The 26405-nt window shown below is 42.7% G+C and overlaps 1 protein-coding gene across 7 annotated transcripts in view; it reads left to right on the plus strand.

Moving 5' to 3' along the window:
* ARHGEF9 (Cdc42 guanine nucleotide exchange factor 9) overlaps positions 1-26405 on the plus strand; it is a 662656-nt gene that overhangs the window by 269714 nt on the left and 366537 nt on the right. Inside the window, exon 1 of one of the 7 annotated variants that reach the window (XM_068247547.1) lies at positions 13940-14125. The exons of 4 other annotated variants lie outside the window; for them this stretch is intronic. Coding sequence is in view for 1 of the 3 variants with exons in the window: in XM_068247544.1 (XP_068103645.1) it covers positions 14071-14115 (45 nt within the window). In the remaining 2 variants the exon portion in view is untranslated. Of the gene's footprint in view, positions 1-13939; positions 14303-26405 lie in introns of those variants that run through there. 2 more of the 7 variants (XM_068247544.1, XM_068247548.1) reach the window with 2 other exon arrangements.

Consider the following 26405-nt stretch of genomic DNA (forward strand, 5'->3'; position numbering starts at 1 on the left):
AAAGATATATTTTTCTTCATTATGTACATTTTCCTTTTAGTACTGCAATGATAATAAAAACATATTTAAAGGTAAATGGGGTGAATAAAACGTGTTAAGGGGGAACTTTAGCCTAAACAAACATACTGTCATTAAGTTACTTTAGTTATGTTAATTAAAATAGGTAATATAATTTCTTACCCACCATGTTTTAAAAGAACAGGCAAATGTATGTGATTTCATGGGGGCAGCCATCTTTTTCATGGGGGCAGCCATCTTTTTGGTTGAAGGGATGTGACGGGAGCACGAGACACAGTTCCAACTGTCCTGTGTCCTGATAACCCCTCCCAGCTGCGCGCTAGACTTCAAATCTCAAATTCAAAATGGAAAAAAAAATTGCACCAAAACAGCAGAACAAGAACATCAGAAGTCCCATCATGTTTTGCACAGCATCAGGGGAAAAATGCCCGGGCAGTTTTCTTCTGTGCAGCTAAAAATGAGGCTTGGGTAAGAAAAAACAAAGTTCTGATGCTTATGAAACTGTTAAAGAAACACCAAGCCCTTTCAGTGCTGCTGAGTAGATTTTTAGTCTGGAGGTTCACTTTAAGAAAGCAAAATTAGTTGCTTTATGTGCTGGAGTTATGGTTTCAAAAGCGAGTGGGGTTATAAGATATGGCTAAAAGGCATTTTTAAATTAATAGCCCCCCTATTTTTGTTATAGCTCCCATTTAGATGTTTTCCTGGGGTCCTGCAAACTTTTCTGTGTAGTCTAGTGGTCTCCCTTCTTTCGCTTTAAAGCGAACCCGAGGTGAGAGGGATTTGAAGGCTGCCATATTTATTTCCTTGTAAACAATGCCAGTTGCCTGGCAGCCATGTTGATTTTCTGGTATTAGTAGTTTCTGAGTCAAAACCCTGGAACAAACATATGGCTAATCCAGTTAAATCTGAGTCAGAGTACCTGATCTGTTACATGGCTTAAAGTATTAGAGACACAGGATTTGGAGGACAGCCAGGCAACTGGTATTGTTTAAAAGGAAATAAATATGGCAGCCTCTCACCTTGGGTTCCCTTTAAGGTAGGCCCTGGTAGTCCAATGGTCCCCCCCTTCCCCTTAACGGTATTTTGGGTAGCCCTAGTGAGCATCGTTTTTCATACAGATCTCCCAGGTAGTCTAGTTCCCCCCTCCCCCCATGCAATAGCATTCCCTGGTAGGCTAATGGTACTTCCCCTTCCTCCTTTAGGGTTTTCCTGGTGGTCTAGTGGTACCTCCCTCTTTTTCTTTTAGGAATAAAATATTATTCCTCAGGCCAGGCCACCTTCTTACATTGCTCCATGGTCCAGTTATGCAGCTCATATAGCCTCTGTAGGAACTTTTGACATGGACAAAATACAATGTCGCCCACATGGATTGTCTAGCTAGGTACCGGTGGAATTTGGTTTTCTCGTTGATCTCTACCTTCTGAGTTGGCAGACATCACTGGTACTGATGGGTTGAGGCAAGATAGCTCTCTAGATTGACTTCTGGGGGAAGAAGTGACACTTTTAGAATTCATGGTGTCATGTAAGAACAATGACAGTTGTATCACGCTAGCTCAAGTGACTCATAGTTCTGAGTGACATCAGAGTTTTGATATATTACAATACCTTAAGACAGCTATGTCTAATCGTCAACTGCATCTAATATAATTGTCTTTGTCTGATCATTTTGTAGATTTAAGTTAGCTAATTATATTTTCAATGTCTAGCTTTTTTATTTTATGAAACTTTGCAATGATCTATATAAAATCAGGACAGCTGATATTTTGAGGTTTTTTTGTGGGGATTTATGGTACAGAAGTAACATCACTACATGAAAGCTCTGCTTAAGTTTATATTCTACTGAATGCCCTAAATAGCTTGAGAAAGGTTATCAAACTGAAATGCCACCTCTGCCTTGTGGAATAAAAGTCAATTGAAAAATATTATGCTGTGTTGCCTTCCATTTCTCTGCAGTTATATTTATAACTGGAAGTTAAAGTGAATGTACTGTTTTGTTGAATAAAAATTCAGCCTCCACACTTCAAACCTATACATTACAACGATCTGGACAAGCATTGTTTGAGTTTTTATTAACTTATTTGTGTGTGTACAGACAAACACAGTCATTCCACAGGGTGACCTATGGGCTACATTCATACTAGCATGCTATCTGTGACATGTCTGTTAAGGGGCCCATGCAATGGTCGATTTCAGACATCGATTGGAAATCGATTCAATTGATCGATAGATTTATGGCCGATTTCGATCGATTTGATCTACAGGATCTGACAGGATGGAAAATCTAGGTCGATCTGCTGCTGGCAGCAGATCGATGGCCCATAGAGTTGCATTGGATCTAATGGTCCAATAATGCATTTAGATCGATTTCTAATAGATTTCCAGTAGATTTCATTTTAATAGATTTCCAATAGATTTCATTCTGGAATTAATTGGAAATCTGTTCCTATTGTGTGGCACACATCAGATAGATTCCTGTCAGATTCCACTCGACAGGCATCTGACAGAAATCTATCTGATGGTCAAATCTGCTGCAAATCTATAAGTGTATGGCCACCTTTACTTCAGACACCAACTGACATATGCAAACAATGGGGCAGTCACACAGGATTGGACATCATGTCCGCTATGACCTTCCATTGCACATCTGCAGTGTTGTATGAACCCGGCCTCAGAGTTTGCTGCAGTCACTAGTCTAAGTGTGTAGGAATAGCTGCAAAGCCTCCTGCTTTGTGCAGGTAATTGTATAATGCTGAGGAGAGTTAGAGTAGGAACACATTAGGCAGAATCGCATATGCATTTTCCACTACGTGCTTCTGTGATTCTGCCTAGTGTGTTCCTTCCCTTAAGAAGACAGTGATTTCTGGCCAGTCTGTACTATAAAGTGTGCACCAAGGGACTGTGGTTTTCATGGTTGGGAAAAACGTATGTATGTATTTGACAATTCTAGACATTTATAGCTTGCTGCAAATTGAAACGGAAATATCACATGTTTTTTTTTTTTTTTTTAACATTAAAGTACAAAGTGGCTTGCGTATCACAAATCTAAGTCATGGCTGTTTCTATATAAGAATAATTGTTATTTCACAGTGATTTGATGTGGGCTTTGTTTTATGTGTTACATTAGTAAGACTTTTATATTGTAACTTACATGCAGTATAATAATTGTAAGAACACATACTGTACACTTGCAATTAAACTCGTAAAGTGCGGAAAGCATATTTGATATGCATACATTTACAGATGCACCGTGGATTCATCAAATATTGCCGTTCCCAGTTTGTCTGTCTTCACATATGCAGTTGGTAAGCAGATCCTACCCACTCAGATCACACCATTTGTTTTTAGACGTGTGCAGTTTAATTTAGATGTGAGCACAGAAATAAAGCATCTGTTTCAGGAAGCTGTGCGGACCCTTGCAAATGGTGCGCTATTCTCTTCATTAGGATGTAAATGGGGAGACTCATCTGCTTAAAACACAACTATCAAAAATACAGTAAACTGAATACTCCATAAGTGTACTGGGTAACCAGAAGTGATGTGCTGACGACTATGAAATTCATTTTCACTTGTGTATTGTTGGGCGTGGGCCGCGGCAGAGAGTGTTGACTCAACTATGCACGCTGCTCTCCATCTTTACTGCACTTCTGCCTTCATAATCAGAAGATCTGCTGTGAAGGTGGAAGTCTCGGGAAGATGGGTAGCAGCATGCAGTGCATTGGCGAGAGGTGGCGACATAGGTGAGTTTAACTTGATGTCTTCTTTTGTCCCAGGGAGGCACAGTTGTCAGTGACACAGTTGGTGTCACTTATTGCTCACAAATATTCTAAGGCATTTTAGGGGGAGTGGTAAAGCACCGAGAGCTAATTATTTATTCAGGGGATTCTAAGTAGGTTGTCCAGTGTACTTTTTGATGCAGTTTGAGAGACAAACCAATATCCATACTTACATGAGAAGATGATTTAGGCTAGGTGCGCATTGAATTGTGTGCTCTGTAAAAACAGGATCACAACGGAGGGGAAATGGGGTAGTTGTTCATTATGCATGCCATGCGACGCATTCAGTGAAGCGTACAGTGAATGAAAGGTATGCCTTACTGCAGCTGCAAACACACAAGTTGGCCGGTACCACACAGCATGCCTCACATTATGCAGATAGATACCACCGCACTGCTAACACACCAATGTGAACATACAATAAAAATATCATTGCATCGTGTTTGCTATGCGATTATATTGCCCAATGCAACACACTGCGCCAGTATACACCTAGCCATTTGTTTAGTCTTGTTCACACTTTAAACCACATTCTTGCACATTTTCCACTGCACGTTCACTGCCTATGGCCGCCAATAATACATTATAGTACAAAAACAAGAACAGCGTGAGAACAAAGCATGCAGCTCCAAGTTTTTATTTATGAATGGAATAAAAACACATTAGTTCTGAACAAGCCCGCTGATTAATGTGGCCTATCAGTTATAATGCATTTCCATATCGCAGCATAAAACTGTAACAAATAATTGAGAAAGACTTGTAAGATGTTCTGAAATATTTTGTTCGATAGTATCAAAATTCCATAAAAGTTTCCAAAAGTTTTGAGCTTTAAGTTAGGAGCTTTTCTTGAATGTTATTGTGTCAAAGACCTTCAGTGAGGCTGTTGTCTTTTACACATCTTTGAGCACAGTGGTGTTTGTGTTTTGCTGACCTACAGTGGCCCGGAGGGCTGGGTCTAGTTACTGTGTGACATCTTTGTGTAACTGAGGATGTTACTTGTATAGGAAAAAGTGGTTGTCTCTGCTTGTAACAAAAAATAGCACATTACCAAACATTCCGTTACCATGCCACAAAATCTTTTACTGTGTCATGACATCCGTGTGAACAGCAGGCTTTCTTTACAGCTGTGAGTCTGGTTTGTGAATCTCCTTTGAGTTTTCTCTCATATACAAACATATTGGTAGTTCCATTGGCTGCTGCCCAGAGTGGCCTTAGGGCCCTTTTACACTTAATCAGTTGCTCTCAGTTAAAACGGAAAGAAAACTGATTTTCAAAGTAATGCCCATGTTTTCTTATGGCACCTTTCTTTAACGCGTTTTAACTGAAATCTTTTTCACAATGCACTGCTATGGAAAAACTGCGTACTAACGCATACCAACGCGTACTAACGCATACTAACGCACACCAACTGATTAAGTGTAAAAGGGCCCTTAGAGTGTGCATTTGTATGCCTGTAAGTGTGCATTAGACTAGGGAATTAGTTTGTAAGTTTCTTCAGGAAATGCACTAATATGATCCTTAAAGGGATACTGTAGGGGGTCGGGGGAAAATGAGTTGAAGTTACCCGGGGCTTCTAACGGTCCCCCGCAGACATCCTGCGTCCGCGCAGCCACTCACCGATGCTTTGGCCCTGCCTCCAGTTCACTTCTGGAATTTCAGACTTTAAAGTCTGAAAACCACTGCGCCTGCGTTGCCATGTCCTCGATCCTGCTGATGTCACCAGGAGTGTATAGCATAAGTCCAGCATGGTCTGTGCCTGCGCAGTACGCTCCTGGTGACATCAGCGAGAGCGAGGACACGGCAACGCAGGCGCAGTGGTTTTCAGACTTTAAAGTCTGAAATTCCAGAAGTGAACTGGAGGCGGGGCCAAAGCATCGGTGAGTGGCTGCACGGGCGCAGGATGTCTGCGGGGGACCGTTAGAAGCCCCGGGTAACTTCAACTCATTTTCCCCCGACCCCCTTCAGTATCCCTTGAAATGTACACTGTATAATGTTCTGTAATGATTCGGCTTTATACGAACATAATAAATAAATAAATAACCTTTTCTGTTTTTTTCCCTTATGTGTGTGATTGCATGTGAAGAGCGTTTCCCCATTATGCAGTCTGTTTTGTCTGTTAATACTATAATAACCCAGTATACACATATGGTAATGTGCATACACACACAACCTGTTTGATGTCTCTACGCATTTTCAGTAAGGATGCTGATTTTGACTCAAGAATTTCACATTGTTGTTCAGGCTGACTCACTGCTATTGCCGCGCTAAAGAGCTTTGCCTGCTCAGGCCCACTGATCTGGCCACATAGTCTGGGCAGTACACAGCTTTTCTACACACAGCTAATGATGAAAACCTTCAAAGCCTAACTCAGTGGTCCTCTCATCAGATAGCCATGATTTGACTTACAATGCCGCACGTGGTATGTATACATATAAAGTGTGTCGTGACTCAGAACTGCAGCTCTTGCAGAGATCTGTGGGAAACCCTGATTTATATGTATGAAAGATGATCAGGGCTTACAGTGAAATTCTTCTTTCTAAAACTGCTCTAAACATGTTTTGGTGAGGCACACATCTTTTTTAATGTAATGTTATTAAAATCTATAATTTAATTTCAATTTGAAGCCTGTTATAATTCTTTACCAACGCCGTGACGACGTATGCAGCATTTGCACTTATTTTCAAGCCTGGAGCCTTTACTTCGTGTGCAGTACAGGCTGCCAAGGTATTTCCTTTACTTCTGGAGGGAGGGGTGAGTAGGAAAACAGTGCGCTAGGGGTCGGTTGAGCATTGTTAAAGATCTGGAATGCTGCATTTTTCAGTGACTTTGGGGGACACCCGTACACATGCTACATTTTTGCTTGGGGAAGTCCTTGTCACCTGACGCAGCTGAGTTTAACCCAACATGTAGTGTGTGTGGTAGACTTATGTTATATTCATGTAGCAGATCTGTGGGAGAAGCATGTGATCGTTTTGATCAGGTGTTATGTTGTAAGGCTCTTATTTGCTAGTCATGATCATGTACTAAAGCAGGAATTATTGACAGCAAATCCATCAGCTGAGCAGCCATGGCAGCTTTTTCAACTCAAGGAGAAAAATATTTTTTGCTACCCTAATAATCAACGAGATCTGTTTCCTACAACAAACTAGTGCCATACTATCCCTGATTATTATAGCCATCAATCCATCCCGATAATTTTGTGCAAACTCTTATCAAGTAGCTTCTAGTTTTTAACCCTTTCAGTAACTTTATACCCATAATTATTTTTCCAAGAAGTTCTTGTGCTGTGTTTAATGTTTAAGAGCAGATATTACATTTTGAATTTCTTACCACTTAAAGAGTCCATCAAAATCACCTTTTTTCTATCTACAATAGCTCAACATCTCTTATTTTCTTGCTTTCTTGCCTTATTCCATGGCACTGTTCCATTAGATACCTTTAATAAAGCCAGCACAATAACAAAAAATCAGACGAGGGAGCACTATCTATAGGAGGTTAGAGTCTAAGTAGAAGTTGTGGTCCTCACACAATTCCCCATTATTTTCATTTTACTAGCCGTACAACCTGGCCTGCTAACAGAGTGGGAACAGGTCTCCAGAACTGCAGCTGAAAACCACCCTCACCCACATCCAGGACCACTTTGCTCTCCTCCCCCATCTTCTCTGACAACTCTGCTCTAATCTCTTCACTCCTACCAGGCACCTTGCAAAGCTGGAATACCCAATAGCGACACACTTCAACTAGTATTACAAAACTGGGAGATACTATGAGGGCAACTTATACTGTCATACACTACAAGGGAAGCTGGAGAATAGCTCACACTTTAGGAGGCTACTTTGAAGCTGTAACTCGGTGTGGGTGGTCTGGAATGCTGGGATGTAACAGGGTCCTGTAGATGCTGTGACACACTATAAGGAAGAGGAAGACTTTTATTATATTATACCTAACTTTGGCTCAGTAACTGACTCTTAGGTCTGATTGTGTGCCTAATGAAATTGTCTGAATTAGAAATGGCTGGGGTGTTACAGGCACAGCAGTTGTCTGCAGTAAAAAAAATGTAAGGACAAATTTGTCTTAAAACACCTCAAGTATTTCTATAATTGCGCTTCCCATTGAATAAAGCCCAGATGAAGGACTTGCCATAGTTCTATGAAGCCCATTAACTCTTGGAGTGCTAATTCTCAGTGTATTGTGAGAAGAGCATTGTTGAAATGCTCATACACAGTGCATTATGGGCCAGATATTGCTGGAATGCTGCTCCCCGGTGCAATGTGGGAAGGAAATCATGTAAAGGGAAATTGTATTTGCCTTAATCACAATTGTTTTAAATGCAGAAGAGTACAGTGGTTTGCTTTTGATTTGTGGAGTGTCTCACTGTGGAAACGTACACAACACTCAGTGTGCTACTTTTCTGATGTGATCTGGTTAGGCATACGAGGAAATACTGTATTGTAATATGGGTGCTCCTTCACACAACACAGTGACAACAAATGACTTCCAGTTTGTTCATGAAGAGCTGAGATGGTTTCCTAACAAAGTTATGGGCTGCACTAGGATGTTCACCTTCATTTTTAAAGAACTGCTGCATTGTTTTACATCCCTCACCTTATCCAGCAGATTACCAATATAAGGCTGAGCATAGGTACAGAGGAAAGGCTGCTGGTGTTCTGGTAGCATTAACAGGGAAAAGGTGATAAAGTAATTCCCAAAAATTCCATTACTTTTAATTGAGTTTTTATGATTTTGTTGTTGAGATTTAAGGCTGTAAACTAATACTTTGCTTCCCGCCAATGTCACCATTATTCTGGGAAAGTCCACCATTCACATAAAGCTGCCTATGTAGGTGATTAGGCTGCAATATTTCAATGTATGGAGTAAAGAAAATAATATATAAAGGATTACATTCCTAAGGAGATGATCTCAACACCCAAACCTCTCAAATATAGGGTTATACAATGCATTGCACTGGCACACAGAAAATAAATCAACTATCTAAGCAAATGTATAATATGTTTCTATATTAAAGGGCACATGAACCACAAAACTTGTCAATAAACAGCCAGCCGTATATGGAGCACAGCCCTGCAATAGCTTCCCCACTTATTATCATTATACAAAATATACATGCTCAGTAAGATTATCGTAACAGCATATAGTATGCGTAAATTGAGAGTTTCTATCTTAACCACTTAAGAACCAGAGGTTTATACTCCCCTAGTGACCAGGCCATTTTTTAAAAGTTTGGCACTTCACAACTTTAATGGTTTATTGCTCGGTCATACAACTTACCACGCAAATTAATTTTACCCCCTTTTCTTTGCACAAATAGAGCTTTCTTTTGGTGGTATTGGATTGCTGCTGTGATTGTTAGGTTTTTTTAGCATTTTTTAATCCTCCCACCCCCCCCCCTAAATTGGCCCTACACTACGTTACATACATTACACTACACATACATAGACGTATGGCTATGTCAGGGATTAGAGTGTGAGCCCTTCCGAGGGAAAGTTAAGTGACAAGGCAATACGTAGTGCTGCGTTAAATGTCAGCACTGTATAAATACAATCTTGTATATAAATGAAAAAAAAACAGCCTGCCAGCGCTGATCATCTACTGGCAGGCTGATCGCTGGGGCCGGCTGTTTACAGTGACGGGAGCTCGCGCTCGTGTGACTGCGAGCTCCCGTCTAATCTCACTCCCTGATGACATGACGCTATATTGCATCCGGGAGGAACAACAGAGCCGCTCTGCCGCCGCCAATCTGCGTGAGGCGGTTGGCAAGTGGTTAAAAAAGAGAATACTGGTCTGAGAAAAACAAACACTTTGCTAATGTATACCATATACCACTTAAATGCATGCTGGATGCTAATACATACAGCATACTGTCCTCATAAGTATGAAAGAGCATTCTCTGAATTATGAGGATCACATGGCAAAGCAACAGGATATGAAACACAATGAGAAGAGGGGCGATAGTAAAAATAAGTGGTAGAGGTTCTAACCTGTGCTTGCTGGAAATAGCAGTCTGTGCGTTCTATGAATAGTTGCATGAATAATAAATCACAAAGTTTCATCTCACAGAGCAGAGTTCAGTTAGTTTGGAAGTTGTGTATGTAGCCGGGACTTCTGTCATAGCCTGTCCAAAGGGAGTCATGTCTTGTGAAATTACACTCACTTCTCTGAGCCACCCATGAGGAGAGTGCATGTAGTAGCCATGTGGCAGAGGTGAATGCCCATTGCTCTCTATGCAAGTGGTATAGATTGGAGATGTCTCTGCTACAAGTAGGTTACTTTACTAGGATGTTTCCTTACCACATATTGCTGCAACAAAGATAAAGTATGCAAGGTCAGACTGTTTTAAGTATTAAAAATGAAGTATTTGCCTTTAGGCAGAGAGGTAGTAAATGTAGATAAACACTCTGAACTAAATATACGTTCAGCTTTAAAGCCTAGTTCCAGCCAAATTATTTTTAAAGGAAACCAGAGGCCTAGAAGAAGAAAGATTTGATACTTACCCGGAGCTTCCTCCAGCCGCATAAGCACGTCTAAGTCCCTTGCCATCCTCCCACAGTCTGCCGCTCAGCTGCAATCAGCCCCGGTAACTGGTTCAGTTCCCGACTCACGCAACTGAACCAGTTGCTTCAGTCACGTGAGTCGGGGACTGAACCAGACTGAAATAGCACAATGGATTGCTGGTACTGCCTCTAGCAGAGAGGCGGGGATCACATGGCTGTTATTGAGTTCACCTTTTCTCCTAAGTTTTCTCCAGATGATAAAATACCTTGTAGGCCAACAGCAAGCAAGAAAATACTCAGAATAATTTTTCCAGCACTTTTTTAACTTAGTTTTTGGTACCTTATTAATTGCAGAATGCTGAAAAGTTATTTTATATAGAAGATGAGAAATTATCTCCTAGGAGAAGAATTGAAATGAATAGGGACCCATGTGAGAGACAAGGCAAAGATCTGATAATGTGTAACTACAAGGCGCAGGTATGCCCCCCCCCCCATCCCCCCTCCCCAAAAAAGCGCTGCCACATCATTATTTATTGTATTTAAGTACAAGATTACAGTTTACATATTGCATACCAGAGGTTTACTTTAAGAGGAGGGGGGTTTGAGAGTAGTTTGGATTTTCTGGATAAATGTGTTTCTAGCCTACCCCATTGCGGAAGCCAAACCCCATATTTGACCTGAACTGTTCACAGAAATACCATGTATAGTTATAATGGCTATTTTGAACATTGCAAAAAAAAGCAACACAGCCATGTTAACAACACATCATTTGTGCCTACAGGGTCTGTATTAAGGTTCTAGTGCTGTGGTTGTGGAACTGCGAGTTGCAAGGGATAAGACATGGGCTAGGTAGTGAATGGGGAATTGCATGACGGCTGGCAGGAAGCACAGTATGACTACTGGATGGCTGGTCACAATAGAGGAAATTTGTGGAATTATGATGGTGGCTCCAAAGGAGTGGTGTTATGAAAAGTGGGTAGACTGTATGAGGCAGATGGAGAGTAAAGTGTGGATTAGACATAATGGCTTGACAGGAAGTATTCCATAGGCAATAAAGGACCTTGGGTGAAAATAAGCAGCAGGATTAAGGCCACAACCTGTTCAATCTAAAATTTTCACTCTGGGCTGTCTCAAGTCTTCTTTAAGATATTTGAGAAAGCCAGTAATATTTCAGTGTCTGCGCCACTACACTGATAATAAATACAGAGCTTCATAAGGCGTATGATCAGGATAATATACTTTACTATACTACTGTTCCATCTCATCCATCGTCTTCTTCAAAGCCTTCCCTTTGACCTTCCCTTTCTAAGGTATAAATCAAGTGTGTTGAGTCTTTTGTACTGTAATGTTGGTGGATTCTGGGATAATTCATTTTTTTACTGGTCCTTTGGGTGTCTAAAAACACATTGCAAAAACTGAACTCGTTCAAGACGACATTTAGGACTATTTTGGTTACATGTGTTCAGGTGCTCCCCATATGCCCTCCCGCCGAGTGCTTCGCTTCCCTCCTCACCCTGCCTTTCAGAAGCCACACCCATCACGCTCTGCACCTTCATCCCTACTCTCTTTCTCATGGCAACCGATGCATTGCCCAGCTGTAGCTATTGGACACGTTTGCTTGTAGCTCACCCAAAGTACCGCAGTGTCACCCAAAGGAACAAACTTGTTCATGATGAATAATACTAGTTTAGCGTGTGCATGTGACTTTAGAATTTTCATTAAACAAAGAGTTTGCAGTTCTGAGACATTTGGGAGTGTGTTTCCAGTAACTTCAATTACAATGTTTGAGCCACCAAACATCTAGACTAAAAAGAGCTGAAACACAAACATCTTTCTAAACCTTCCCATTCTCTTCAATTGCAAATAATTGCTAGATGTCAATCTGAAAAAAACCCTCAAAGTGATCTTCTGTCAAACTTCAGCAATAGAAACTGAGCATGTGATAATGGACTACATAATTAGGTTACCTATAGTGGAAGTTGCAGCTCCAGAGGTTGGATCAGACATGAGAATGGAACTAAAAAAAAGTGGATCCTGCTCCTGAAATTCACTGTTGATCAGGTTACATGTCAGTATTTTTTCTAATGAGTAGAACTGTGAAACATGCCCTTGCACTTGTAATGTCATTTCTCACAGTAGGTCACTTATGACTTTGTACATCATAATCACGACACATGTTTGGTCTGTGTTTACTACAAAAAGCACACCTGAACTGGAACGAAAAAGTGGACTTGTTCTTACCTGGTGCTTCTTCCAGCCCTCTGTAGTCTTTGAGGTAGCTGTGTTTAATTATATTAGAATAATGGATAACAAACTTATTTTTATATAATTTTTTATATAATTATAATGTATTTACATAGTGATAACATCTTCCGTATCACTGTGCAGACTACATAATTATGTCACACAGAAGAGCTCACGATCTAATCCCGCCCGTAGTCACACTAATGTGTTGCCCAGCCTAAATATACTAATGACCTTTGGCTAATTAAGTCCATGTGCACTGTGGGGCTCTAACAGTCCAATCCAGAAGTAGTGTATTAAATAAATATAATATTACAGCCAAGAAGAAATTACAGGTGCCAAACAACTGCTGCTGTATAGCATATATATATATATATATATATATATATATATATATATATATATATATATATACAGTATGTATATATATATATATATATATATATATATATATACTAATAAATGAGCATGAAACGCAATTTATGTTTTTAAGAAGGCAATTACACCAAGCTTTGCTTTTTTAGTAGGAGGGCTTTTTGGTTCCTTTCATCCCCCTATACATTCCTAGTAGTTTGGGTCACCCTGAGCTGCTTGGTTACTATGTTTTTATGAGAAGTTCGTTTTTTTGTGATGCTGGTGGATGACCTGAACACAACAATGCTTCACTACTGTCCTCCCCTGCATTCCTTCTTCAGTAAATCAGCCGCAGTGTGTCACACTGATGTCAGATGGGAACTCTCATGGGTCTACCTGAAGAGTTTTGCCAAACTTTTAGGACCTTTCAGGACTTCAAGTAATACAATCTAGTGCAGAGTTGCCCACACTTTTTTGGCTTGTGAGCTACTTTAAAAATTAGCAAGTGAAAATGATCTACCTATGTACAATTTTAGGAACACAATTGTATATACAGAATGGAAAATGTAGTAAAGTCGGGATCTCCCTTTGCGATCTAACGGTAGATCGCAATCTACTCAATGGGCACCCCTGATCTAGCATATATATATATATATATATATATATATATATATATATATATATATATATATATATATATATATATATATATATATAGTGGAGATCATTAGAAATGTTCATGCTTTATGTGCAGTATAAAAAGAACTGTTAATAAGATTCAGGTATTTTCAGGTGTAGCAAAAGATCCAACTAAAGAAAACAATAGTTATTAAATCAAAATGAAACTACTGTCCACAGTGCGTGAATAGGAGTGTAAATGAGAAATACTGAAATAAAGAGGGTGAGAAGGAGGGGAAAGAGAGAGACAGAGGGGGAGGGGATGTGTGTGTGTGTGTGTGTGTGTGTGTGTGTGTGTGTGAGAGAGAGAGGGAGAGTGAGAGACACACAAAGCAAAGGGTCTCCTTCAACCACCCAAGGAACCCCCCTTCCTCCCCCCCCAAAGATAGGAGCCAATGTGCTGATATCGCAGAGGGAGACAGATGTGAGACTGCAGCTGTCACACAGGGGGGGTTAAACCCAGGAGTAAAGGGTCACGAGCATCACTCAGGATGGATCGACAGAATCTTGCATGGACCAGCAGAAGAGAGGGGATGGTGAGTCCAGGTAGCTGCTGCTATCTCTACCCTTCTCTCTGAGAGGCAGCGCAGATCTTCGGGGCTAAGCTCCAGCCATTTTATACACATCATTACTGGCTCTACAGAACATGGAGATGCATCTCTGTGCAGAGGGAGGTTGCTAGACTCTTCATCCCATATTGAGGCATCAAGAGCATGCAGCAATGTAAGAATACTTTGCTATGTCTAGGCAACTGCACCTGCTATGTTGCTTGTCTGTTTTTGTGCTCCTGTTGCAGTAATTCCTGTAGTACCAGTGCGGCAGGCCTCCCCTGGCTCCGAACGGGTTATTCTGCTATTTTCAGGGTACCGGTTCCCATTGTACTAACTGCTCAGCCAAAGGATGATGCTTCACACAGCCGTGAAACTGACAGCTGCAGCTATAAATAGAGCCGGCTCCACTGGGCTGCTGGCAATGTTCAGCTTTCGGTGCTGTGTGTGAAGCGGCACGCAGGGTTAATAGATACTGCAATGGGGGAGGCAGCAAAGGATGGAGAGGCTTTAAGGTGTTCAAATAATTAGATTCAGGTCATCAATGCATGTTTGCTTGTAGCTAAAATACAGATTATACTGTTTAGTCAATAGAAATTTCAAGGCATGTATAACTGTGAGCCATGAATCTGTCACCAGAGTTTAGCTTAATATTATGTACAGTAATGAATAAAAGATAAAATGTTGCTGTGCTATGGTGAAGATCTCATAGATGTGTAAAGGAATGTATGCTCATCTGTGCTGGGCTGTATATGCTTGTGCTTTCTTACCTGTCTCTTTAACAAATGTGATGTCATGAGGCAGAACATGATGTCATACATACATATATGCTGGTAGAATATCTTATATTTAATGTCATCCTAAAACTATGTCAGTCAGGTAGAGCATTGTGTATTGATTAGATATGCATAATTCTGAAGACACTGTAAGCCTAGAAGGCTTCTCTTCCTGTTATAAAATCAGAGGCCTTAATAGTTACCAAGGCATTGAGAAAATGTGTGGCGAAAACTGTGTTTCCTCCTAAAACTGGGAGTATCAACTGCCACCAGTTGTTTCCTGTTAAAGGCAGGACTATGTGTTGACTACCTCTGTAGAGGACAGCCACCTTGTTCAGAGGATTCCTGAGCCTGCCTACCTTACCTCCCACTATGATCTCCTGGGGAAACATCTGTTGCTAGGAGGACAATTCTTCCCTCCGATACATCACTAATTTCAATGTTACCATAGTGTTCCTGGTAAGAAGTGTGGAGGCATTATACAAATACAGCTCACGTTACAGGATCATGTCAGAAAACTATAGTGTTTTCTGAGGTAAAAAAAAGTGTTATTGTGTTGTTTGGGCCTGTGGTCAAACATCCAGTCACAAAATGGGATGGCACATTCAATTAATACAAAGTCATCTTCATTGATGGAGAGACCAAAGGTATATACCGAATTGGCCACCAAGTGACAATTCACATCACCTTGTTTTCAAGCAAAAGATTTAACCTTATGTTATTCGGTAATGCACTGTGCAGACTTAAAAGTTTACACGACGGTTATGTAGCGAATATCATTGTTTCCTGACATTCTAGTATATCCAGCATTCGCCCTGTAAATAAAGTCAATAAATGCAATAGAATTTTGAGAATATTTTCACAGAAAACCTGTTGCATATTTTAGCTGAAATTGAAATTTTAGGCAGAATAATACCTAAATAGTATTAATCAGTGTTACAAAAGGACTGTGTTCTGTGTGTTAGGGTGCCATGCTATTTCTGCTTGTGATGCGTCCTATGAGTTGAAGAGGAACTTTAACCAAGGATTTAACTTCATTCCAATCAGTAGCCAATACCCCCTTCCCAACAGGAAATCTTTAAGTTTTCTCAAATATATCATCAGGGGGTCTGTGTAGCAGATATTGTGGTGAAACCCCTCCCACAGTGTGATGTCATGACCATGGTCCTGATCGTTTGCTGTCTTTGAACCCCGTTGCATTGTGGGTAATAATGGCTGTTTCCAACTGCCAAGCAAGCAGTTCTCCTCATTGCATTGTGGGAAATTTTGATGTTTTCCAACTGCCAAGCAAGCAGTTCTCCCTCTGTGTATAGAATTCTCAGTAAACTGACATTCTGCAGAGATCACCTGCCAGTACTAATTGTTGCCACATGTGATTAATTTCAGAATGTAAATCAGGGAGGGGAAAGATTTTACAGTGGGCAAACACTGACTAAATAATTTATAAATTAATATTGTAAAAAAAAAAATAAGCAATTTAATTCATGACCTTATTTTCACTACAGTTCATGCTCTGCTACCCTCACCTGTGCATCTCAACCAGTGCAGAGGTCTGCTATTTGTATTATGTGACCTCTGAGGAAGTCTCCCTCATTGACAGGTGAGCTGGGAGGTCATGCAGTATGCTGTCTGCTATTAGTGGAAGCAATTCTGGGAATCAGGGTTAAAAGTGTAGAAAAATGGCATGACTCTGTAAGACATGGATCAGAGGCATATATTGTAACCAGAATTATGTAGTTGTAACTTTTTTTTATTTTTCCCAAGCATTCTAATTTAAATGTAAGTATATGATCAGTTCAAAGGACATCTGAAGTGAGAAGAATATGGAGGCTGCCATATGTATTTCCTTTTAAGCAATACAAGTTGCCTGGCAGCCCTGCTGATCTATTTGGCTGTAGTAGTGTTTGAATATCACAAAAAACAAGCATGCAGCTAATCTTGTCAGGTCTGACAATCATGTCAAAAACACCTGATCTGCTGCATTCTTTTTCAGGGTCTAGGGCTAAAACTATTAGAGGCAGAGGATCAGTAGGATAGCCAGGCAACTAGTATTGCTTAAAAGGAAATAAATATGTCAGCCTCCATATCCATCTCGTTGCAGGTATCCTTCAAGGCTGCAGTAAGTCCAGGAGGCCCATCTATATACCTCCAGCATTAAAAGGAAACCGAGGTGAGAGACCTATAGAGGCTGCCATATTTATTTCCTTTTAAACAATACCAGTTGCCTTGCTTTTCTGCTGATCTTGCAGATAATCTTTTTAGATTTGTCTTAAAGTGGCCACTAATTTTCCAATTTCTAGCTAAAAATTGTTCGAGCGATCAGATATTCTGATCGGATTGGTGGTAAATAATCTCCATTGATAGGCACAATCAATTACAAACGATTACATAAATATTCGTCCGATTGTATTTTCGTCAAATCAAAAATTGGATTTTCTTGTTGGTTATGATAGATAGGAAGCAAACATTGGTTCGTTGATGGTGTAGTGAATGATATTTCGTCCAATCAGAATTTTCTGATCGCTCGAACGATTTTTCACTAGAAATTGGATCGTTAGTGGCCACCTTTAGGCCCGGTTCACACTTGCGGTTGTTTGCCAAACGGACCGGATGACCTGACCGGATCCGGACCGGATCCGGATCGGAACCGTACGGTTCTGATCCAGATCCGATCCGGATCCGGTCAGGTTGCATCAGGTGGTAATCAGGATGCGATCCGGATCCGTTTGGCAAAGTTAACGTAAAAAAAAAAAAAAATGTTGGGGTCTGGGAGGTCAGCAGAAGGGGGACCTGTGGAATCAGGCCCTCTGCTGTTTAGCACTCACCTCCACCTCCGACATGCTGCCAACATCCTGCCAACACCTCCAGCTCGTGCTGCTCCACTCCAAAATGCTTGCCCATGTGTCCCCAGCCAATATCGCCGCAAAAATCCGCATAGGAAGTGGGGTAAAACATCCGGATTTCTCAGCCAGTGTGTTGTGCGGCCTCCGGTTCCCATTTGTTTGTATTGGCCGGATGGTGCAGTCCGGCTCCGCCCCGGATACGGCTGCCGGAGGGCCGGATGAAAAAATAGCGCATGTTGGAACGGAGGCCGGAGTCCGGATCCGGCCCGGATCCGGTCCGGCTCCGGTTCTGCAGAACGGACCCATGTGAACGGACGCATAGGCTTTAATTGCTATGCCGTGCGTCCGTTCCGTCCGTTCTGCAGGCGGTGCGGCTCCGGCACGGCGATTCCGGAGGGCCACCGCAAGTGTGAACCGGGCCTAAGACATTTGATCTGCATGCTTGTTCAGGGTCTATGGCTTAAAATATTAGTTGCAGAGAATCAGCAGGAATAGCCAGGCAATCTGCATTGTTTAAATGGAAATAAACATGTCTGTCTCCATATCCCTTTAGCTTAGAGTTCGCTTTAAAAACTGCATTTTGGGCTACAGCTGTAGACTTTCTTGTCCACTTCAGTCAGAGGTTACCAGTGCACTATGGAATGTTGTTATGACTAGCAAATAACTTGGAAGAACTATATAGTAGTTTCCCCACTGTGCTACCTGAATGCATTTTTAACCTCCGCTTTCACAGCAACCTGTTACTCTTTCAACTTGTACATTTGTCTCTCTGGTCTGGACAAAAATAAGGATTGTAAACTACCAATAGCAAAAATGTCTCAAACCGTAGTCCTAGAATATTTTTTTCAAAATTAACCTCTTTCTCCCCCCTAAAACCTAGTATTGTACCCACAAATCTCCATACCTTCCCTACAGGGACCTTGAAACTTGAGGCCACCTGACCCTACTGTTCATCAGGCTAGACAGTTTGCTCAGCTTCATTAAAACTGCCCTGACTTCACCACCATCCACAGTATTCTGTGCTGCGCCCCAATGTCCCTGTGCCGATGTGTCATCGTCATTTCTTTTCCCCCCGCATAGGTCAAATCCCCACCAGCTAATATGCTGATGGACAGGTCAGTAGATGGAACAGCTGCACATCAGTGCTGAAGTGGACAGCAAGTGCTATACTCACTACCAAAAGTGACCATGTTAGACCGGGCATCATATGGTGGCCTGCTTCCAAATGCCAGTAGAGATGTAGCTGTAAACCCCATAGTACCACGATTGCTGGAACTTTTGGGGTCTATGTGATTATAACAGGATGTTTTTTGTGGATAGGGTGGCTCTTTAACGATAGATGGGGCCAGAGTTGGAAGAACAAGTTAAAATAACAGAAATAGATGTGTTTTAGTGGAGAAGTGAGTTTATGCATATATTGTGCTAAGTACCGTATATGCTCGAATATAAGGCGGCCCGTATGAAAGCCAAGGTACCCACTTTTCCCTCAGAAACCAGAAAAAAAGTAATTGACTTGTGTATAAGCCCCCTCCTCAGTATAGCCCCCTTCTCAGTAGCCAAATGTGTTCCAGTACAAGACATCCCCTCTCCCTATAGCCATATGTGACCCACGCTTACTGAAAAGTAAATAGAAGGAAAACCCGCTTATCTGAGTGAAAAACAGACTAACGATAAGGTTTTAGAGCTGAAAAGTTCAAAGGGTAATTTCTTCTGTGGTGTTTTTGCATCTCAACAAAGCAGATTTTACATCAGGCTGTAATTGCTGTAATGAAATCCTGAAATGAAGTCTGAAGGTTTTTTTTTTATACACTGAATACCTAAGATACTTACCCATTCCTCCTACGGTCCCCGCGTTTCACCGCTGGCTCCCTCATAAGTACTCTCCGACTGATGGCTCGGATACTGCTCTCTGCCACTTCGGAGTGCTCTCTTGCACACTCGCGCATGCGCAGTACGGAGCCGCCCGTCTTGGGGAGCACTCAGGCTCCTGAAGACTTCCGAAGCCTCCTGTGGCGGGAAATTTAAACGCAGGAGCCTGTGGAGGAATGAGGGGACCAGGAGAGGAGCGGAAAGGCTCCATAGGATGCAAAGCCTTCCCTCTCCTTAGGTGAGTACCTACTTACTTTAAACTGAAAATTAAAATATGAGACTCAGACCCACACAGACACGGGGAGAACATACAGACTCCTTGCAGATGTTGACCTGGCTGGGATTCAAAACCAGACCCAGCGTGGCAAGGCGATAGCGCTAACCACTACGCCACCGTGCTGCCCATTCCATTTAGGTTTGCATTAAAGAGAAACCGTAACCAAGAATTGAACCTTTCCCATGAGAAATCTATTCCTTTTCTCAAACGGATCATCAGGGGGCTCTGTATTGCTGATATTGGGGTGAAACCCCTCCCACAGTGTGATGCCAGCACCTCACAGTACTGAGGTACTCACATCACACTGTGGTAGCCCTGTTGCATTGTGGAAAATAATAGCTGTTTCTAACTGCCAAAAAAGCAGCATCTCCTTCCAGTGACATCACCTGCCAGCAGTAAAAATGTCACCATGTGATAAATGTTAAAATGTAAATCAGGGACAGGAAAGATTTTACAATGAGCAAACACTGAATAAATCATTTATACATAATTATTGTACCTTGTCAGATTTTTGTGTTACGATCCCAACAGAGCGAATCAGCCGAATCCATTCCAGACTGAAAGTGTCTGTTTTTGGGGTCAGTTGTGATCCGACAGAACAGTCCGTTTAGCATGGCAGTGTGAACCAAACCTAAGCTGGCAGGAATGGTAAGGGGGTTGACTCACTCCGAGCTTGGAGTTTAGTTTTACATAATTAATCTGATTTGTATGATCTACTAAGATGTTTGCAAAGTAGCAAGTGAAAATGATACATTTAAAGCAATTTCTTAAAAATGTACTCCCGTGGTTAATGGACTTTTTAATTACCCCTAGTTATGTGATATGCTGAAATAATCTGCACTTCCCTGCAATAATATGAGAAGATTTATTCTGACTGGATGGTCTGCCACATATATCTCTGTACTATTAGGCAGTGTGCAATAAATTATATACTCACAGCGCCACGAAATATGTTGGCGCTTTATAAATCAATAATAATAATAATATACTCTATTCTGTCTTCTAAACCCACCACTATGCTGTGTATCACATACTTATCGCTGTGTCTCTTGGGCTAGTTGCTAGCCTATTTTAACATCAAGGACTTGTGATCTTTGCTATAAAAGCTGCATATGGATTCTCTAGAAGTGAAACTTTCAGCTGTAATGCGCTTAATGGGTTTGATAGATTAATTCCTTGTGTATGGGATTGTGAGGAATTTGCACAGAATGACGTGTGAGTAATCTGCTGGATTTTGCCACACTCTCCATCATATCTGTGGATCTACAGATTCTCGCTATAGTAGGTCATTGCCATACATAGGAGTCCCTTATTTCATTAAGAAGTTCAGTCTAAAAGAAAATGATGTTGTTTTAAACTGAAATAGGAGCTATTTAATAAATATATATTATTAGATGGCATAGCACTTAGCTATACTGTCTACAAAAAGAGAGTAGCTAATGTTTAAATTTGGGTCTGATAACCGGAATAAAAGGTTGCTAGTGCCTTCCTTTCCATGACGTCTTGCATCATTGTGAGTACTGGTGTGGATGGAGTTGGGGATGAGGCTAAATCAAAGGAAATCTGTGGTAATACCACTGGAATTGAGAACACAATATTCCCCATAAAGCCCATTACCTTGGCATTACCAGGGTATTACTGCAGAAGCACTGCCTCTTCAGCACCTTGTCTACCCTGGGCACCGCCTCTCCAGCACCTTGTCTACCCTGGGCACCGCCTTGCTAGCACCTTGTCTACCCTGGGCAACGCCTCTCCAGCACCTTATCTACCCTGGGCACCGCCTTTCCAGCACCTTGTCTACCCTGGGCACTGCCTCTCCAGCACCTTGTCTACCCTGGGCACCGCCTTGCTAGCACCTTGTCTACCCTAGGCAACGCCTCTCCAGCACCTTATCTACCCTGGGCACCGCCTCTCCAGCACCTTGTCTACCCTGGGCAACGCCTCTCCAGCACCTTATCTACCCTTGTCACCGCCTCGCTAGCACCTTGTCTACCCTGGGCAACGCCTCTCCAGCACCTTATCTACCCTGGGCACCGCCTCGCTAGCACCTTGTCTATCCTGGGCACCGCCTCTCCAGCACCTTGTCTACCCTGGGCACCGCCTCTCCAGCACCTTGTCTACCCTGGGCAACGCCTCTCCAGCACCTTATCTACCCTGGGCACCGCCTCTCCAGCACCTTATCTACCCTGGGCACCGCCTCTCCAGCACCTTGTCTACCCTGGGCACCGCCTCTCCAGCACTGATATCAGTGATATTTAGGAGATATATGTCCAGCGATGACAGAGCTTCCTCGAAGTCCTGTGGTATAGACAGGAGTGGATAGGGAATAGGAAGTTTAGGGAAATAGCCATGCATCAACTACGCACTGCAGAGTACTATTTCACAATTTTAACCAGTGAAATAGTTGCAACAGGTATACTGGCCTTTTAAGATTTAAGTGTCCATAACGTATTATAAACAGCAAAGTCTCTAACATAAAAACAAGTATACAATATACCCCTACAACCCCCCAAAAGCCTTGAGAGCCTGAGACTGATTTGTGCAGATAGAATAAACATATGCCTAATAGCTTTATGCACTCAGACCGACCAGGTATAACATGAGGATCAGAGAATTCCAAGCACCAAAGGGAGACATATATCAACTGGGGTATAATGAGTTCCAAGGTATATTCTTTAGTGCGTTAATCAGGCTTAACGATCAGTATTGGCCATATCACCGGCACAGAGTTTCCTTAGATGTGTTTTGCATATTGTAAATGTCTTGCGGATTATCTCTTCACCAGAGACTGGCTCAGGTTTAACAAATACTCCCAGAGGGGCATGTTGCTGGGTGTCGCAAGTAGCATTTCAAAGAGTATTTGTATGCAAATTGGAAGCAGGTACAGAAGCATACGTATGACATTGTACTTTACCCGGTCCATGTAACAAAGCTGAGTGCAGATATATGGGGGAAGGAGAAACAAAATAGGGTTCCCCAAAAACATCTTAGCCACAGGCAAATCCAACTACTATGAAGCATTTACCCGTGGGGCACTCAGAGCAGGTGGCCTGGCTTTTAGCCATTCCAAAGCTTCTCCTAGACCTGTGAAGTATGGGCGCCCTTCCACAACAATCCGCAGCCTTGCTGGTAACAAATTGGCGTACGTGAGGGATGCTTCATGCAGGCGCCTCTTCATGCCAGCAAACTGAGCCAGTGCGATGGGCCCATGTAACAATTCAAACAGGTAAAACATTCCCGCCCAAAAAGCCTTTTCAGTAAATTCTTCAGGGAGGGAGCCCTGTGTCTTCTCAGGCAATCCCAAAATGCGGACAGCCTGTTGCAATTTTTCAAGTCTTCTTTCGCGCCCTTAATGTCAGCTTAACCACTTGCCGACCGCCCACTGCACAGGGGCGGCCGGAAAGTGGATCCCGCAAGGACCGCCGCATGCACAGAGGCGGCGGTCCTTGTACGATCATGGGCGGAGCGATTGTGTCATCCGTGACGCGATCCTCCGCCGGGGATCGATGGCCGGGGATTTAGCCTCCAGCTCGCCGGCCACTTAGCAGCGCCGGCGGGCGGAGGAATACAGAAATCCGCCGATGATTACGTATAATAGGCTTTGTAATGTATACAAATCCTATTATACAGGCTGCCTCCTGCCATGGTGGTCCCAGCGTCCGAGGGACCACCAGGGCAGGCTGCAGCCACCCTAGTCTGCACCCAAGCACACTGATTCCCCCCCCTGCCCTCTGATCGCCCACAGCACCCCTCAGGCCCACCCCCCAGACCCCTGTTTGCACCCAATCACTCCCCTAATCACCCATCAATCACTCCCTGTCACTATCTGTCGACACTATTTTTTTTATTCCCTAAACTGCCCCCTGCTCCCTCCTGATCCCCCCCCACCCCTCAGATTCTCCCCAGACCCCCCCCCCATGTACTGTATGCCTCTATCCCCCCTGTAATAACCCACTGATCACCTGTCAATCACCCCCTGTCACTGCCACCAATCTATCACCCCCTGTCACTGCCACCCATCAATTAGCCCCTAACCTGCCCCTTGCGGGCAATCTGATCACCCACCCACACCAATAGATCGCCCACAGATCCGACGTCAGATCACCTCCCAAGTGCATTGTTTACATTTGTTCTCTACCCTAAACACCCACTGATTATCCATCAATCACCCCCTATCACCACCTGTCACTGTTACCCATCAGATCAGACCCTAATCTGCCCCTTGCGGGCACCCAATCACCCGCCTACACGCTCAGATTGCCCTCAGACCCCCCCCCCCTTATCAATTCGCCAGTGCATTATTTACATCTGTTCTTCCCTGTAATAACCCACTGATCACCTGTCAATCACCCATCAATCACCCCCTGTCACTGCCACCCATCAATCACCCCCTGTCACTGCCACCCATCAATCAGCCCCTAACCTGCCCCTTGCGGGCAATCTGATCACCCACCCACACCAATAGATCACCCGCAGATCCGACGTCAGATCACCTCCCTTGTGCATTGTTTACATCTGTTCTCTACCCTAAACACCCACTAATTACCCATCAATCACCTCCTGTCACTGCTACCCATCAGATTAGACCCCTATCTGCCCCTAGTGCACTCAATCACCCGCCCACACCCTCAGAACGCCCTCAGACCCCAGACCTGATCACCTCGCCAGTGCATTGCTTGCATCTATTCCCCCCTCTAATCACACCTTGAGACACCCATCAATCACCTCCTGTCACCCCCTAGCACACCTACCCATCAGATCAGGCCCTAATTTGCCCCGTGTGGGCTCCTGATCTCTCGGCCAAACCCTCAGATCCCCCTCAGACCCCCTTCCGATCACCTCCCCAGTGCATTGATTGCATCTATTTTCCCCTCTAACCACCCCTTGAGACACCCATCAATCACCTCCTGTCACTCCCCTAGCACTCCTATCCATCAGATGAGGCCCAGTACAACCTGTCAATTAAAAGGCCACCCTGCTTATGACCGGTTCCACAAAACTCGCCCCCTCATAGACCTCCTGTCATCAAAATTTGCAGATGCTTATACCCCTGAACAGTCATTTTGAGACATTTGATTTCCAGACTACTCACGCTTTTGGGCCCGTAAAATGCCAGGGCGGTATAGGAACCCCACAAGTGACCCCATTTTAGAAAAAAGACACCCCAAGGTATTCTGTTAGGTGTATGACGAGTTCATAAAATATTTAATTTTTTGTCAAAAGTTAGCGGAAATTGATTTTTATTGGTTTTTTTCACAGTGTCATTTTTCACTAACTTGTGACAAAAAATAAAATCTTCTATGAACTCGCCATACTACTAACGGAATACCTTGGGGTGTCTTCTTTCTAAAATGGGGTCACTTGTGGGGTTCCTATACTGCCCTGGCATTTTAGGGACCCTAAACCGTGAGGAGTAGTCTAGAAAACAAATGCCTCAAAATGACCCGTGAATAGGACGTTGGGCCCCTTAGCGCACCTAGGCTGCAAAAAAGTGTCACACATGTGGTATCGCCATACTCAGGAGAAGTAGTATAATGTGTTTTGGGGTGTATTTTTACACATACCCATGCTGAGTGGAAGAAATCTCTCTGTAAATGTGTGTAAAAAAAATCAAACAATTGTCATTTACTGAGATATTTCTCCCACCCAGCATGGGTATGTGTAAAAATACACCTGAAAACACATTATACTACTTCTCCTGAGTACGGCGGTACCACATGTGTGGCACTTTTTTACACCCTAAGTGCGCTAAGGGGCCCAAAGTCCAATGAGTACCTTTAGGATTTCACAGGTCATTTTGCGACATTTGGTTTCAAGACTACTCCTCACGGTTTAGGGCCCCTAAAATGCCAGGGCAGTATAGGAACCCCACAAATGACCCCATTCTAGAAAGAAGACACCCAAAGGTATTCCGTTAGGAGTATGGTGAGTTCATAGAAGATTTTATTTTTTGTCACAAGTTAGCGGAAAATGACACTTTGTGAAAAAAAACAATTAAAATCAATTTTCCGCTAACTTGTGACCAAAAATAAAATCTTCTATGAACTCACCATACCCCTAACGGAATACCTTGGGGTGTCTTCTTTCTAAAATGGGGTCATTATTGGGGTTCCTATACTGCCCTGGCATTTTAGGGGCCCTAAACCGTGAGGAGTAGTCTTGAAACAAAAATGACCTGTGAAATCCTAAAGGTACTCATTGGACTTTGGGCCCCCTAGCGCAGTTAGGGTGCAAAAAAGTGCCACACATGTAGTATCGCCGTACTCAGGAGAAGTAGTATAATGTGTTTTGGGGTGTATTTTTACACATACCCATGCTGAGTTGGAGAAATATCTCTGTAAATGGACAATTGTGTGTAAAAAAAAATCAAACAATTTTCATTTACAGAGATATTTCTCCCACCCAGCATGGGTATGTGTAAAAATACACCCCAAAACACATTATACTACTTCTCCTGAGTACGGCAATACCACATGTGTGGCACTTTTTTGCAGCCTAACTGCGCTAAGGGGC

Source organism: Hyperolius riggenbachi, chromosome 8 (genome assembly GCF_040937935.1).
Source record: "Hyperolius riggenbachi isolate aHypRig1 chromosome 8, aHypRig1.pri, whole genome shotgun sequence".
In the NCBI taxonomy this organism is placed as follows: domain Eukaryota; kingdom Metazoa; phylum Chordata; class Amphibia; order Anura; family Hyperoliidae; genus Hyperolius; species Hyperolius riggenbachi.